At 33.0% G+C, this 15,376-nt stretch overlaps 1 protein-coding gene across 1 annotated transcript; it reads right to left on the bottom strand.

Annotated features, from left to right (window-relative positions):
• Positions 1 to 2,936: 2,936 nt before the first annotated feature.
• Positions 2,937 to 15,209, bottom strand: LOC132562301 (F-box only protein 16-like). Its single transcript, XM_060227042.1, has 8 exons — positions 15,138 to 15,209; positions 12,725 to 12,760; positions 12,101 to 12,307; positions 11,051 to 11,215; positions 5,728 to 5,909; positions 4,238 to 4,355; positions 3,550 to 3,739; positions 2,937 to 3,027 (listed from the first exon to the last, which is right to left on the bottom strand). Exons 1-8 carry the CDS (start codon positions 15,207 to 15,209, stop codon positions 2,963 to 2,965), a joined length of 1,035 nt encoding a protein of 344 aa, XP_060083025.1. The 3' UTR covers positions 2,937 to 2,962.
• Positions 15,210 to 15,376: the final 167 nt, after the last annotated feature.

The following is a 15,376-nucleotide window of genomic DNA, read 5'->3' as shown; positions in this document are numbered from 1 at the left end:
AAATATATTTACCAACATAAGACCATTCAACTTCCATATAAGGAAAAAAATATCACAAGCTTTAAATTAGAAATAAAATTTAACTCGTTCTAAAAAGATCTGGATACCTAGCTACCAGAAGCCTAAAATCAATATTTCAAAAACTTTATCTCTCTCTCTCTTCATTTTTCCAGCCAGAAACTAACTTTGATAAATTCTACAAATTATAAATGTTTATGAACTGGTATCTTAAATGCACTCACTTACTGCGTAGTCAACATTACTAGTAAACGTGACAGAATACAGCTACCACTATTTTTGTTCATACAAGTGGTTGTGGGATTACACCTGGTGTATAGTATCAATACAACTACACTTATCTACAAAGAAGTCACTACAGCTCAGTCAGTAGAGTGTTGATGTAAGAAATCTCAGGTGAAGATCTGAGGTGAATAACAGTCTCAACACACCTTACACATCATCACAGGGAGCCAGGAAATGGACTGATCTTAGCTGTCAAAGTTATGATAAAGGCCAAGACACATTTCTGTATGGAAGGCATCAGCAGGCCACCTATATGTGGTCCAGTGTGATAGACACCAGCTACTACAAGGAGACCCTGATTTAAATGACCCTTGCTGTTGGGGGGGTGGGGGGTGGGGGAGGTGGTAAATTCAACAAAGGAACAAAAAATTTACACAAGAATCTGTGAAATAAATGTGAAAAAAAAATCTAATAATTCATTGATTTTCCTTCATTTACTTCTTTGATTCCCTAGCATTTTATCATCACTCTAGAGGCCAATGGTTCATTGACAATGATTTCCTCCATTTGACTTTTCTCTTGTTTTAAAAATCAGAAGTGTCCATATTCTCTCTACTTTATAAACAACTCTGTACACTACTGACAACTCATCACTGTTTACATTAAAACATTTTTGTAAATGTTTTATTATAACTTCTGGAATATCTTGTCAAAACATTAAATAAAAAACCCATTGATTAATAATATGAATGAGATTATGAAATTCTACAGCAATATATTTCCAGACTGAGGAAGATCTCGATTATCTCACTAATCTAATTATATACCTAACACAGACCTTAGGTAGCAAATGCATTGATCAATTACTAAAAATGTGTCTGTATCATTTTGTAACAGATCTTTATTGATTAACTAGCATATATACAGATTTTGAAATACTCGTTACAGAATTCTATTACTGATCAATGATGATAGATTTAAAGCACTAATGACAAATATCACAATTAGTAAATATATTTACCAATTACTTATCAATGTCACAATTAGTAATTACATATACCAACTACTAATACATGTCATTATTAGTAATTACATACACCAATTACTAATCATGTCACAATTAGTAATTACATATACCAATTACTTATCCAGATCACATTTTCTAATTACATGTCCCAATTACTAGTATATGTCACAATTAGTAATTACACATACCAATTACTAATACATGTCACAATTAGTAATTCCATATTCAATTACTAAATTAGATCATGGATCTAAATAACTCAGAACAGATCACAATTTTACAAAACATAAAAACTCAATACATATCTCAAAAACTAAGTATATAGGAGTTTATGTTGTACCTATCAACATATCCTTTTAGAAGTTAAACAGAACTTAATATCTCATTAAGTAAGACAACACATCTGACGTAAAATAAACTTTCAACAGACAATGATGTTCTAAAAATGGCTACATACATCTTTCTCACCTTCCACATCAGCAACATAATTTTATTGTTGATATGTAAATATGAAACCTGTCAACAGGTTCTGAATGATAACATGCCAAGGCAAGAATATATTAGATATGTAAATATGACAAAAAAAGTTTTGTAAATCTAAACCTTTAAAATGTGATTAAAGACTCTAAAAAAAAGTTTAGATGTATAAAGATTTCCTCATATTGAGTAAAGCTAAACCATTAAATGTTATAATTTTGGAATGTATATGGTGTTCCACAAGCACGGACTGAATACAGAAATACACAAGTAATATAGTCCAATATCACATCTGACAGGAAACAGAACTAAAATTCAAAATCTAAAAGACATTATCTAGAATTACTCTGGTAGATTTCGGTTCCACAAACTACTTTCCTTTACATGTCCTCAAAAAAAGTAAAAATTGTCATAAAATTGCAATCAAAACATTTTTCATAAAATTGAGGATACATCCCTTAAATATACTTAGAAACTAAAAACAATGTCCAGAATCCACCAATGGCTGCAGGCAAAACTGACTAATTATTTTTAATTTGGCATTTGATTTGATATAAAATTTAGGGCCTGTCCAGTGTCTGACCCTGGTGTAAAAATAATTTCTTTTCTATGAAATGAAAAATTTATTAAGGACTTAAAACAAGCAGAAGGATATTTTTGAATTTTATGATGTTTTATCATCAAGGGAAATATCATACTGGTTAACAATCATAGCTATATACAAACAAATCCTAGTGATTGGCTCAGTTGTAACACACTCGCCTTTCACCTCACCATACATGGTTTGATCCCCAGAATGGACGTGAAAAGGTAAGGGGTCACCTTCCTAACCACATGGGTTTTCCTGCTCACTGCAGTTTCCTCCCACAGTAAAACTCTGCACAGGGACCAACAGGAGTGACTTATGTAAACTGATAGCTTGTTTCACATCTGTTGTAAAATAATTAAAGTTTAGCTGTTTAATCCTAACACTGAGACTAGGATATGTCATCGCCCAATAAAAAGTGTTACACAGCCATGATCAATGGACTTTTTCTATTACTGAAACATATTCTGTCATTCAAATCTGCATGGACCAACATAAAAACAAATAAAATATGAGAGAAAACCTCTTCTTATCAGATGTTACATGAGTCAGAGGTAACTTTAAACAGATGACAAAACTCAGCTATTAATATCTCTGGTCAGAGGTCATCAAATACCCGAGGTTAAAGGTCAGTGATCATCATCATCAGAATCTGTCGGAACATTCCAGGGTTTTTCTGGAAACAATCTTGCTGCTGAAAATGAAAGAAAAATAAGATTTGTCTACAAAAAATCAATGTTTTGGAGTTATTTATAGGATAAAAACAATTTCAAACTAAAAGTTCATGACAGGACGACAAAATAATGCTTACTGGCATTTACAAATACAATACCAATCCATAGTTATTCTGCTGGAATGAAATTCAGTATTTTTCATGAGGTTTTTATATTTGTATAAATTGTGAGTATGAATTAACATGTTCATGAATCGATAGACAGATAAATGATGACATGAATTATAGTGCAAGTGGATTTCAAGGACTAAATTTATTGGCAAAATGAAGCGCGAACCAAAATGGATGATTTGTAAAACAAAAAAATTTCAGCCCCATGAAAATACATGATTTTAAGTAATGGATTGATGTATCTGAAAGAAACAAAATGTCTACTGTTAAAAGAATTTTTTCAGGGAAAATAACTGATTGTGCAAAACTCAGAAAAATAGAATCAAAAGCTTTCTATGTCTGTCAGTGACAAAACATAAAAATTAGGCTTACAAGGTGGATCTCTGCCTGACCGTGCCGAGATTGGATGTGCATGTTTGGTCTTGGTTGGAGGACTAACAGGTGCTGGACGTTGAACAGTCTCCATGCCTGGATCAAATGAAACATAGGGAGCTCCAGTGGCATTCTTTGCCCACTGTGGCCTCCCTATTCCATCATTTTCTGTGAAACCTGTGTTCAATCTCTGCAAGAGGAAAATGTTCACAAGTTATTAATTAAAGCTAATACTATAAAAGAAATGAAATTTCTGTAATCCTTAAGAACTTCTGAAAAAATCAGAATAAATGTGTTAATTGTATTAATGCTTAAGTGTATTTATGGCTATCTAATTAAACTGAAATTAACTGTTACATTCACTAAAAATAAAGTTTGTAAAAAAAAAAATGTAATATTTGAATGCCCCTTCAACAATCCATAAAGCATTGTAGTTTGATGAAATTGCTGAGGTTGTCAAATATGACCTTTGACATTTTGACATTCACTGATAATTTCCTTGATATGATTTGTTGCAGAACCTGATGACATAAAACTAAGGGCTCACGGGATGCGACGGACACGGCGGGGGCATGAAAAATAATATAATTAATTCACAAAGTCTGGGCACTAATTGGCCAAGTGTAAACATAGATCCTGTTAGACTTCAAATAATGTAACTAAACAGAGTAATGAGACTTACTGGTACAGAAGCTGACAACGACCTCCTGGTGGACATATTAAGGACATTGTGACCTGTCTTTACTTTACTTCTTGCATTCTTTGATATTATGTCTGCCTCTGTTCCACATGTCATCTTCCTCCTTCTGTAGGTGGAAAAATATACATAGGTATATTGTATGTATATCCTGTCATGATGAGTGTTAAAGAAATATATTCTTAGCAACTTTAATTTTATTATTTCCTGATTTAGATGAAAATTCTCAAATTTATCCAAGACTAGCAATAAATGACATGTAAATCACAAGAAAATTGATTCCTTTCATTTAAACTGGTCAAATCACCATATTTATCGTGCAGTAATCCCAGACAACCAATATATTAAGTACAGAGCTTATAGCCGAGACATGAACTTAAGTATAACTGATCTGTCTCAAACAGACTTCTAAACTCTCTGTACAGCTAACACAATACTGTAGGGCCACTCCAAGTAATGACTTACTCTTCGCAAACATTCTAGATCTGATCCAAAGGAGGGAAAAATTATCAGGGTCACACTTTCTAAATATTCTAGATCTGGCCCCGAGGAGGGAAAAATTATAAGTCTTACACTTTGTAAACATTATAAATCTGACCACAAGGAGGGAAAAAGTTATCAGGCTTACACTTTGTAAACATTCTAGATCTGGCCCCAAGGGGGGAAAACATTCTAGACCTGGCCTCAAGGAGGGAAAAAGTTATCAGGCTTTCACTTTGTAAACATTCTAGATCTGGCCCCAAGGAGGGAAAACATCCTAGATCTGGCCCCATAGAGGGAAAAAGTTATCAGGCTTTCACTTTGTAAACATTCTAGATCTGGCCCCAAGGAGGGAAAACATTCTAGATCTGGCCCCAAGGAGGGAAAACATTCTAGACCTGGCCCCAAGGAGGGAAAAAGTTATCAGGCTTTCACTTTGTAAACATTCTAGATCTGCCCCCAAGGAGGGAAAACATTCTAGATCTGGCCCGAAGGAGGGAAAAAGTTATCAGGCTTACACTTTGTAAACATTCTAGATCTGCCCCCAAGGAGGGAAAACATTCTAGACCTGGCCCCATAGAGGGAAAAAGTTATCAGGCTTTCACTTTGTAAACATTCTAGATCTGGCCCCAAGGAGGGAAAACATTCTAGACCTGGCCCCAAGGAGGGAAAAAGTTATCAGGCTTTCACTTTGTAAACATTCTAGATCTGGCCCCAAGGAGGGAAAACATTCTAGACCTGGCCCCAAGGAGGGAAAAAGTTGTCAGGCTTACACTTTGTAAACATTCTAGATCTGGCCCCAAGGAGGGAAAACATTCTAGACCTGGCCCCAAGGAGGGAAAAGTTGTCAGGCTTACACTTTGTAAACATTCTAGATCTGGCCCCAAGGAGGGAAAACATTCTAGATCTGGCCCCAAGGAGGGAAAAAGTTATCAGACATACACTTTGTAAACATTCCAGGACCAACACTTTATGTAATGACACACAGTATACATACTTACACTTTGTTAATACTCTGTACAACATCATCATTCTCCAATACATTATAACGCCATGTATCTTTTGGAACTGGATCTGATCCTCGCCAGGGAATCTTTTCCTTCTTCTTGCTCTTGTGCTTGGACACACGATAATCCTTCTCAAGGTCAAGTTTTAACTTTTCTAACTGTTCCAAGGTCGAATGCTGTTAAAATTGATACAAAAAGTTGGCATACACTTAGTACTATCAAAACAGAAAAACAGATTGTTTTCAAAAATAATATTACTTTACTATTGTTTCATTACATAGTGTGGATATTCATAAGGCATTTGATATTTCAACTGAACAAGAAATCAACATTCCCAGTAGTCACTGTGAAAATGTCCTGCTATAAGCAGTCAACATTAATGATTGTGACAAGGTGACGGCTGACGATGTTTTAAAATAAATATAAATTTCTAAGACACCTTCAAATAGAACAAAAAGATTACTTAAAAGCAATCTTCAAAAATTTATAAGAAAAATTAATTTGAATTATGTATTATATCTGATATGAAAAATGACCAAAAGTCACAACAATCTGACAACAGTTTCCAGTCAGATAGAGGATAGTAAGATACATAAGGGTTCTTACAGAATTCAGTCAGTAAAAATACACCTGTGTGATTCTGTTACTGTTCTATTTCATGTGAGTCATTCAATATAATACATGTAATGAAACCATAATCTGGATGTTTTATCTATCAGAAAACTAGGCAATAGTTGTAATATATAGTAATTAGAGATGTAACATTGAAAAACATGTTTAAAGTACAAACTTATTCATTTCCAACACTGATACATTTATCTTCAATTATTTGGAACTAGCCATCACATTAAAGACAAAACATGTATATAACTTGATATCACCTGAATTAAAGAAACACTTGCTGAAATATTTATTGACAAGTGAAACATGTGAAATGAAAGTGATATTAACTAGCTAAATGTGAACATTAAATGCGAATCTGAATCATTATGCAAATGTATACACCAAGTTTTACTTAAAAATGTCCATTTCTCTATTAGAATATTCATATTTCCATATCATTTACTCCATGTTGTTCATATATCATCATGTCAGATTTTTAAGAATTTTGAAAAAGTTCTGAAATCCACTTCAATATTTTCTATAATTTGTTATCACATTGCATTTAGCTATGAAAACAGGGAGTTGCTGTATGGGTGGTACTTTCCACAGGTCAAAATTTTATCAATTTTGTTTATACTATAAAGTTATACTTCAATGAATTAAAATATTTAAATTTGAATGAAAAAGGTCGACTAATACATGTACACATGTCTCATTATTTCATGGATTAAACTTAAGCAATCAGGTTAATGTACTGTGAATTAGTGAAAATATCATCTCTGCGAAAAATTACCAGCTAAATGATATTAGTCACAGTTTCCTTAATCATATTTAACACCAGAGTGCATAAGACATTTTGATGGACCGATATGATTTAGTATGTCAATATGACTAATCTGTGGTGAAGGAACCAGAGGAAATTTGGGTCAGGTGTCCTTCAGATCAAATATTATGTGTATACCACATGTTTGATTTACAATGTCAATAACATGATAGCAAATATGTTCGGAAAATTGTTGCAAATTTTGAAATTCGGAAACTTGCGTATTCTGTATTCATGGATTAAAACTGAACTGAAAACACCTAGAATAATTCTTAGTACTAAAATACCTATCCAGCTTAGGAGTTACTTAAGTAAAGTCAGAATAACTTTGTTAGCTTCTAATTAATTTTAATCATTATTTAAGGAAATATGAAGAGTAAATATGTTATAAGGGAAAGTAACACAAGCTATTACTGTGACTATATATAGCAGTAGTATTCATACTTCTGAACATGTAATTTCTTTCGTTAAAATATGAAAAAAAAGACATTCCAAACAAAAACAAAAAAAAAATCAACATGTTCCTTGTGAATTTGATTTTCAAATATTGATCAACAAGTCTTTCAATGAGATAACTTCGTAAGATTCTGATATACTTTGATATACATGTAACTAGATATAATACTAGCCAAATTTACACTTCAGAAATGTGTGCTTAATATGTAAAATATGTACTCAATTATTGTAATTGTGGATAACAATTTTTTTTTCTCTTCTTTTAATTTATTTTTGCACTTTAATCAAAGACATAACACACCGATTTCAGATATAATGCTTACAACCCTGTTTCATGTTGAAGTGTCTTATTTACGTAATACAAGCTGTATCAAAAGCATGTTGTATCAAACGTCACGATGGTTGAATTTTTTTTTATCTATAGCAGGACCTCATTCATTGTTGTTCTAGCTGCCCTAAACTGGCAAATTCTTGTCAGAGGAATCTTCCCAGCACATTTATGATCTTGATTAACAGATTAATTTGAAAATGAATATAAGTCCCAAACTTTAAAAATTGACAAAACAAAATAATTAGCTCTGACTGTTCTGGCCCGCCATCAATACATGGGTATCAACTTCAACTAAACTACTTTTCTGTTAAGAACTAGGGTAGTTATAGCCAAACCCTGAAAACAAATTAACCTTCACCCCAACACTTTCATATATACAATCAATTATCAACATCACTGAACCTTCCCATTCCTTCAGAAATAAGGGAGATAACTCCCAAATATCCAAATAATTAATAGATACATATTTGCTAAAGTATAATCTAACATTGACTTAAATCTTATATCGTTTAAGATTAGATACTTAATTAATTATGTTGGGTTAACCTTGTAATTAAAGTATTCAATATTGAATTTTCCGATGAGGTCCCCTTTTAGAAATTTTATTCCATGAAGTTTTAAATACTGGTTCTCATTTTTCAGCCAAAAAAAAAAAAAATTAAATTAAAAAAATACAATAATTACAAAGATGACCCAACTTATAAACATAACATGCAATGAAGAACAAGTGAATATATTTATTACAAGTAAAAAGAATATGTTGTTCAAACCCGAAGTCAGGGCAATGACACCTGATTTTAATATTTGATTCTACGATAAAATCTCGCTTTTTGGAAAAAACTACATGCACTGCATACATTTTCAAGGCAGAGGAATGAGGTGTGTACTGGACATTAAGTTATGGTATTCATGTTGAAATAAAACAAAGCCATCAGACAGCAGTACGAGTGGTCTAGTAAACTTTGTGTTATCACATACTGGCAGGTTTACTTTGCCAGTCATGCAAATCTGATTTGAGCCATGTCATTTTTCAACCATCAAAAAGCGAGATTCAAGATGTATATTAAAAATAACTCTTTCTTAAGTAAGTTTAAATTTGCTAATCCAATAGTCTCCCTAAAATTTAATGGTGGAAGTAGCAAAAATTTGATACTGGCAAACGAAAACCTGTTACACATGTGTTGGGGTTCTGTGTTAATGCCTCTTGATCTCTCAAATCATAATTTTTATTTCATTTTTGCAATGAAAATATTAAAACAAAGAAGTTTTGTAAGGACTAGATCCTCGCTGACATTTCTGATCAGATTAAATGAGAGTATCAAGTGAATAGGCCTTGTTATGAAATATCAGTGAAAAGTAGGAAGAATAGACCAGGGTTTGAACAACACATTCCAAACTGGCAGACTAAATAAGGTTTTACCTGGGGATTCTGTTGATAAGGAAAAAATACAGGGCAAATATCATTCAAAATGAATTCATATATATCAAATATTTCTGGTGGACATTCAACAACAGATTAGGACATCCTTAAAATATTTTCCACGTTTGGCACAGACCAATGTTAATTATCTTTTGAAAACATGGGTCAGTAGGTAGAGAAAGTATTGTTGCAATGAAAGGGAAAAAAAGAAAACTAATAGTGTGAAATTGTTTGACCCAGGTCACAAATCATAGTTACAAGGACACTGATGTTCATAAAATAGAACATTAATTGTTTATTGGATGAGACAGTACTTGAAATGGTGTTTACAGGAATGAAAACAAAAAAACATGGTGTCCATTATAAGATTACACAGAGTATAATCTGGGGTCAAAAGGTCAATGCCAAACACATAGTACTTTAATTAAATCCTTAGGAAAAGGGGCAATTTTCTGTTATCATAACCACTGAAACCAAAACGAATTCCTCAAAGGAGCAAACACATACTGCTGGACAATAAAAACACATTTGTTGGTAATTCTACTGAACAGTTACAGATTCAAGTGGGCTTATTACCAGACATGGGCTTACAATGATATTTACTGATAAATGAATTAATATGGTGTCTCTTTCTTATCATTTTCTTACCTGAAATGACCCTTATTTCTTTACAAACTATGTAATAATATTGCTTAAAATTTCAGAACAAATCTAGTATAATTTTTCTCTTTGTATAAAATTGCACCAAAAGAACACATCAAAACATCTTAGTTTCACAGAACTGATAAAGAATGTTTTTTTTTAAATTTGTGATATAAAAAATGAACATATACTTGTACATATTTTATTTGAATTTGAAACCAGATGAAGAAAGAAATAATAATATTGAACCTGATTGAACATTTTGCTATCAAGTTCTAAAAACTAAGAAACATGTCAACTATTCATTATTTGTGGTAAACTGTATTTATTTCTATTTCAGGCCAGTCGAACTAAGTCATACAGAAAGATTACTATAGAACTACCATCTTCAGAAGATTCTAAATGTATTAAAAAAATAGAATGATGAACACTTTTATAAATAAGAAAACTATCTTGTAGGAGGTGCACCTAATAACAAATTACTACTATTGTGACAAAGAAAAAACTAAACACAGGAGAAAAACTTAGGTGCAGAATATTTTCAAGTAAGAAAAACTCTATTATCTTTGATTAGCCAATAAAACATGATTTTCCTTTTTTTTTTTACTTTTTAGACTGAGTATCTAAATAATTCTTCAATTTGAAAAATTAACATTTAACGTCATGCTTCAATGGTCCTTTGTGTTAATTGTCCTGATGATAAAACAAAATGTGAACAATTTGGGTTTCACACACTTCTAAAAGCAATTTTGGGGACTTGAAAAAGTCCCATTAAAAAGTTTATCATATTTTTATAGACTCATCATTAGAATCAACAGAAATATGATGTAAAATCAGCCTGTTGAAAAAATTTCAATCAAGTTTGTGAGAATGATCATTGTAAGAATACTAATGCAAGGCATTATTGAGACATTAAAAACAATTAATTACTCTTAATTCAAATAAATTAAGGAATTTTCATTATCAATAAGAATTTATCTAGCAGATGGAAACCAAATAATCTATGATTATCCATATATCTGTAATAACAATGAGTACATACCGAGGGCCGATGAACTTTTAGTAGTCTAAGATTTTCCACGTAATTTCGTTTCCAGACACCAGTCTCGTAAGGACTGGGTGTAAAGGACAAGATCCAGCCTAAGCGAAGACATTTGGGCATCCAGAGTTTGTCACTTTCTGACAGGTGCTTCCAGTACCAGCATACCTTAAATATAAACCAAGAAATCATTAATGGATAAAAAAATCTCTGATACAAATTAGGAAATCCATGATACAAATCAGGAAAACTCAAAAATCAGGACATCTCTTATACAAATCACAGAATCTTAAATACATACTTACAGAGCAATCTATAATATGTAACACAAATTAGAATATTCTTATACATTTACACAAATTTGTCTGACACCAAGTAGGAGCTGATGTAAATCCATTGTGAATGCAATAAATAGTTATAATAGAAACAGATCTATGAAGTAAGAGGTCAGTTGCTTGCTACTTACCTTACCCTAGTATTACCACAGTAACTTTTTTAGGGTTGCAGATAGATAAAAAAAGAAAAGTGTTACTATTCTTGACTAATATATGTATAAATGGCAGAGGACAGAACTTCCCTGAGAATGTCACAGTGTCCTTATGCTGAGGCAGGGACAAGACAGAACTTACCTGAGAATGCCACAGTGTCCTTATGCTGAGGCAGGGACAAGACAGAACTTACCTGAGAATGCCACAGTGTCCTTATGCTGAGGCAGGGACAAGACAGAACTTACCTGAGAATGCCACAGTGTCCTTATGCTGAGGCAGGGACAAGACAGAACTTACCTGAGAATGCCACAGTGTCCTTATGCTGAGGCAGGGACAAGACAGAACTTACCTGAGAATGCCACAGTGCCTAGGACAGAGGCATGAACGAGACAAAATTGAACTAAGAATGACAACACAGCGTCCTAGGACAGAAGCATGAACAGGAGGTAACTTACCTGAGATTGATAACACGGTGTCCTAGGACTAAGGTAGGAACGGGACGGAATTTTACTGAGAACAAGAACACAGCATCCTAGAACTGAGGCAGGAACAAGATGTAACTTACCCGAGCACTGCGACACAACGTCCTCGGATCAAGGAATGACAAAATGTAGATAGAAAGGACACGTGGTAGAACACGTGTAAAATCCTCATGAAAAGCAGGAACCTTCTCATTCAGGAGATCTCGAGCGTAGTGTAATTGTTTATGTTTAGATCGTAATACCAAATCTTCAAAAATCTTCTTTCTCTGTTCATCAGTCCACTTGTCAAACTGTAAAGTAATATCATAATTAGAACATATTTTGTTTTCAATTTAATTTGTAAAATTAAACTAACTTTCTATCTGACTTATTAACATATAAACTTTATATGCAATCTGAAATGGGATTCCCAATCAAATAGTGATAATCAGTCTATATCTATCTTCATTATTCTAAATCTTGTGACTTATCAATTATAGAAATCATGATATCTATATGAACAAATATTTACAGAAAGAAAAATATATATTACTAGTAATTTTTATGAGAAAACAAATGATCAATATATGCATGCCTTACAGCAAAGATTGAATATACTATAAATTCTATCTGCCATACTTAAATTTTCAGAAACAAATCTCTAAAAAATGAATTATGATCAGTATGAATGAAGAGATTTTCAAAAAGTAAGACATCATAATACATACCCATTTTCCCATAAGAGCCTTTCTTTCCTCGAAAATCTGGGGAAGAAAGAAAATGAGTTTAACTATTAGCCAGCTACTAGTTAACAGTCTATAGTTTATCTACTGCAGTAATATAAAACATACTAGAACTGCAACAACTCCAAACAGTGCCTACAAAACGGCCAATTTTGTAGAATTTTTTCAGATAAGTCCTGAACATCTTTTCCAAAACTTTTGTCGTTTTGATGCATCCCACTATTACGAGATATCAATACAGTTCATTCTTAAATTTTGAGCAAGTTCAACAGGAACAACAGATCCCAGAGGGATCTTGGTGCCCACCTTTGTTTGATCTTTATTTGCTTTTTGAAAGTTGGATCTTTTCTCTTCTTTTCTGACCTATTCTCTGTTTTTGCTCTTAATGATAAGAAATATGAACATTTCTCTGCAGAAATAGCAATGATAATCTTTACCTGCCAAATCAAAGATAGTCGCCTGCAAGCCATTTTGATTTTTTTGATCAGTCCCAAAATCAAACGGGCACCAGTGGAGGCCAAAGGAAACATATATATTAAATTGGAGAAAGATCCATTCAGTAGAAGTTCAAAAACAGGATAACAATCTTTTATAGCTGGCTGCCTGTCAGCCATTTTATTTTTCTGATCAGACCCAAAATCAAATGGACACAACAAGGGGGACCAAGAGGAACCTACAGAGGAAATCTGAGAGAGATCTATCCAGTACTTCTCAAGAAATAGCCATAACAAGAATTGTTGATGGACGGATGGACAGATGTTGTGTGATTTGAATAGCCCACCATCTGATAATAGTGGGTTATGAACATAAATCCAGCACTCAGGTACCTGAGTCCCAAAAATCACTGCAAAACCATGAGGAAAAGACAGCACATTTTTTATTTCTAAATCACTGAATTAGGAAGTACATGTATCTCATCACATTTCAAAAACTATTTTCATTATGACTATGCTGTAATACTACTTCCAAAACACAAAATTTGTTGCCTTACCATGACCTCACTGGATAAATATTGTGACTAAATTGTATGAATGTCTGGTTGTATTAATTGTCACTGTGGATGCCATCTACCAGATGAAAATATTTTGCATGACTTCATGATTTATACAGATTACATTATATATACACTGATTTCAATCTTCCTGTAAGTCACTGGTAAATGGACATCTCTATCTCGAAAAACTAAACTGACCAAGAAAATGCTAAGAGAATTAAGCAAAACAAAGTTCTACCTTCAAGATCTTTCAAACCCTAACTGTATCAGACAGATTAAAAGTTAACAACATCTTGGTATGAGATTGATTGATATAGAGTAGATTTAAATACCATAGTAGCAGCTTATAATATCAATAATAAATGACATAGATATAATATCCAAAACACCATGGCAACACTAAATCATGGATCAAAAACATGTTCAACACTAGATTCAAGATTCAGCTTTTAAAACGTTGCAGATTCCTATCACAGATTAAGTGTCATTGGCCACTCCAGGAGTTAGAGGTATAGAACAATGAGATGCTTCCTTGGAGATATCGAACCTGGGTTGTAGTTGTCTTCAGGGACAAAAACTTGTGAAAGAAGGTGTAGTATAGAAGTTCTCAGTAATGGTTGCCATACTAGCCTCAGTTAGTGGAAATTTCCCTTTACTCGCAGTAATGGGAAAGAGTGTCTGGTTAGAGGCCGAAGGGTAGTAAGCTACTTTGTGTTAATATTTGAAAGGGAAACAATGACCTCTTGTGGTGCATACAAAAACTATTGGGTAGGCATCAGTCAAAGACAAACTTACAAAAGACTACAGACAATGAAACATTCAGCTGACATCAACAATTATAATACATATACTGAAAATTATTTACACAGATGGCATATGTTACTTCAAGTGATTTTCCCCACAGAAATATGAAGAGAGGTCCAATACAGTAGGAAGTGTGGTCTTGATTGGATTAAAAGGGGAGGACTTCAGACAATTTTCAAACTTTTGATTAAACTTTTTTTTTTTTTTTTTGCATATCGTTGACTGTTGTAAGTGGTTGATTTATAATGTAGGATTTTAATATCTTATATACCAAGTGCCATACAGAATGAAGATGTCTATGAAAAGTATGGATTTATCTCATTGAACATGAATTCAATTTTCAATCTGATTTTTTAACCGGGGTTGATCGAAATTAAAAAATAGGACATTTCCATTTGGACGACATAGCTATTTATTACACTTCTACAAATGGTTCGGTTATGTAGCTTTTCTTTACTACTGTATAATAGTTCACGTGTTCATTGCAAAAACGCAGTAACAAACACTAAAACATATATGATAAGTATGTGTATTATAAAAATGTAATTGCAGTAATGTGTCCCATCGACACAGGTGCGTGTCTGTGCACCGCTTACAAACCTTGTTATTTGTATCTTCATTACTTAGCGGCGTCCATGTACTCTTTGTTCGATTTTTTGCAATCATCGCCATTTTGTTGAGTGTGTTGGCGAGGCTTATGTCCTACTTTTGAACGAAATATTTCAAAAATACGGTGTAAAATAATGATAATTAGGAATGTTTACATCCATTGCCCCCGCGAGTCGGCCATCTTGATGCAGGTTTGTTGCCGTGGACGGAAATAACCGAACATTTTCAAG

This window comes from Ylistrum balloti, unplaced genomic scaffold (genome assembly GCF_031769215.1).
Source record: "Ylistrum balloti isolate Yb309-2 unplaced genomic scaffold, AGI_CSIRO_Ybal_v1 Utg371388, whole genome shotgun sequence".
NCBI lineage: Eukaryota > Metazoa > Mollusca > Bivalvia > Pectinida > Pectinidae > Ylistrum > Ylistrum balloti.
This window is presented reverse-complemented; position numbering and strand designations above follow the sequence as displayed.

What these genes read in the sequence shown, in the direction of transcription:
- LOC132562301 (XM_060227042.1), bottom strand. Translation starts at nt 15,209, where the DNA reads ATGGCGATGATTGCAAAAAATCGAACAAAGAGTACATGGACGCCGCTA. An exon ending in ATGAAGATACAAATAACAAG is followed by an intron (nt 12,761 to 15,137) that starts GTTTGTAAGCGG and finishes TTTCTTCCCCAG; the next exon opens with ATTTTCGAGGAAAGAAAGGC. An exon ending in GTACAGAGTATTAACAAAGT is followed by an intron (nt 4,356 to 5,727) that starts GTAAGTATGTAT and finishes TTCCACCTACAG; the next exon opens with AAGGAGGAAGATGACATGTG.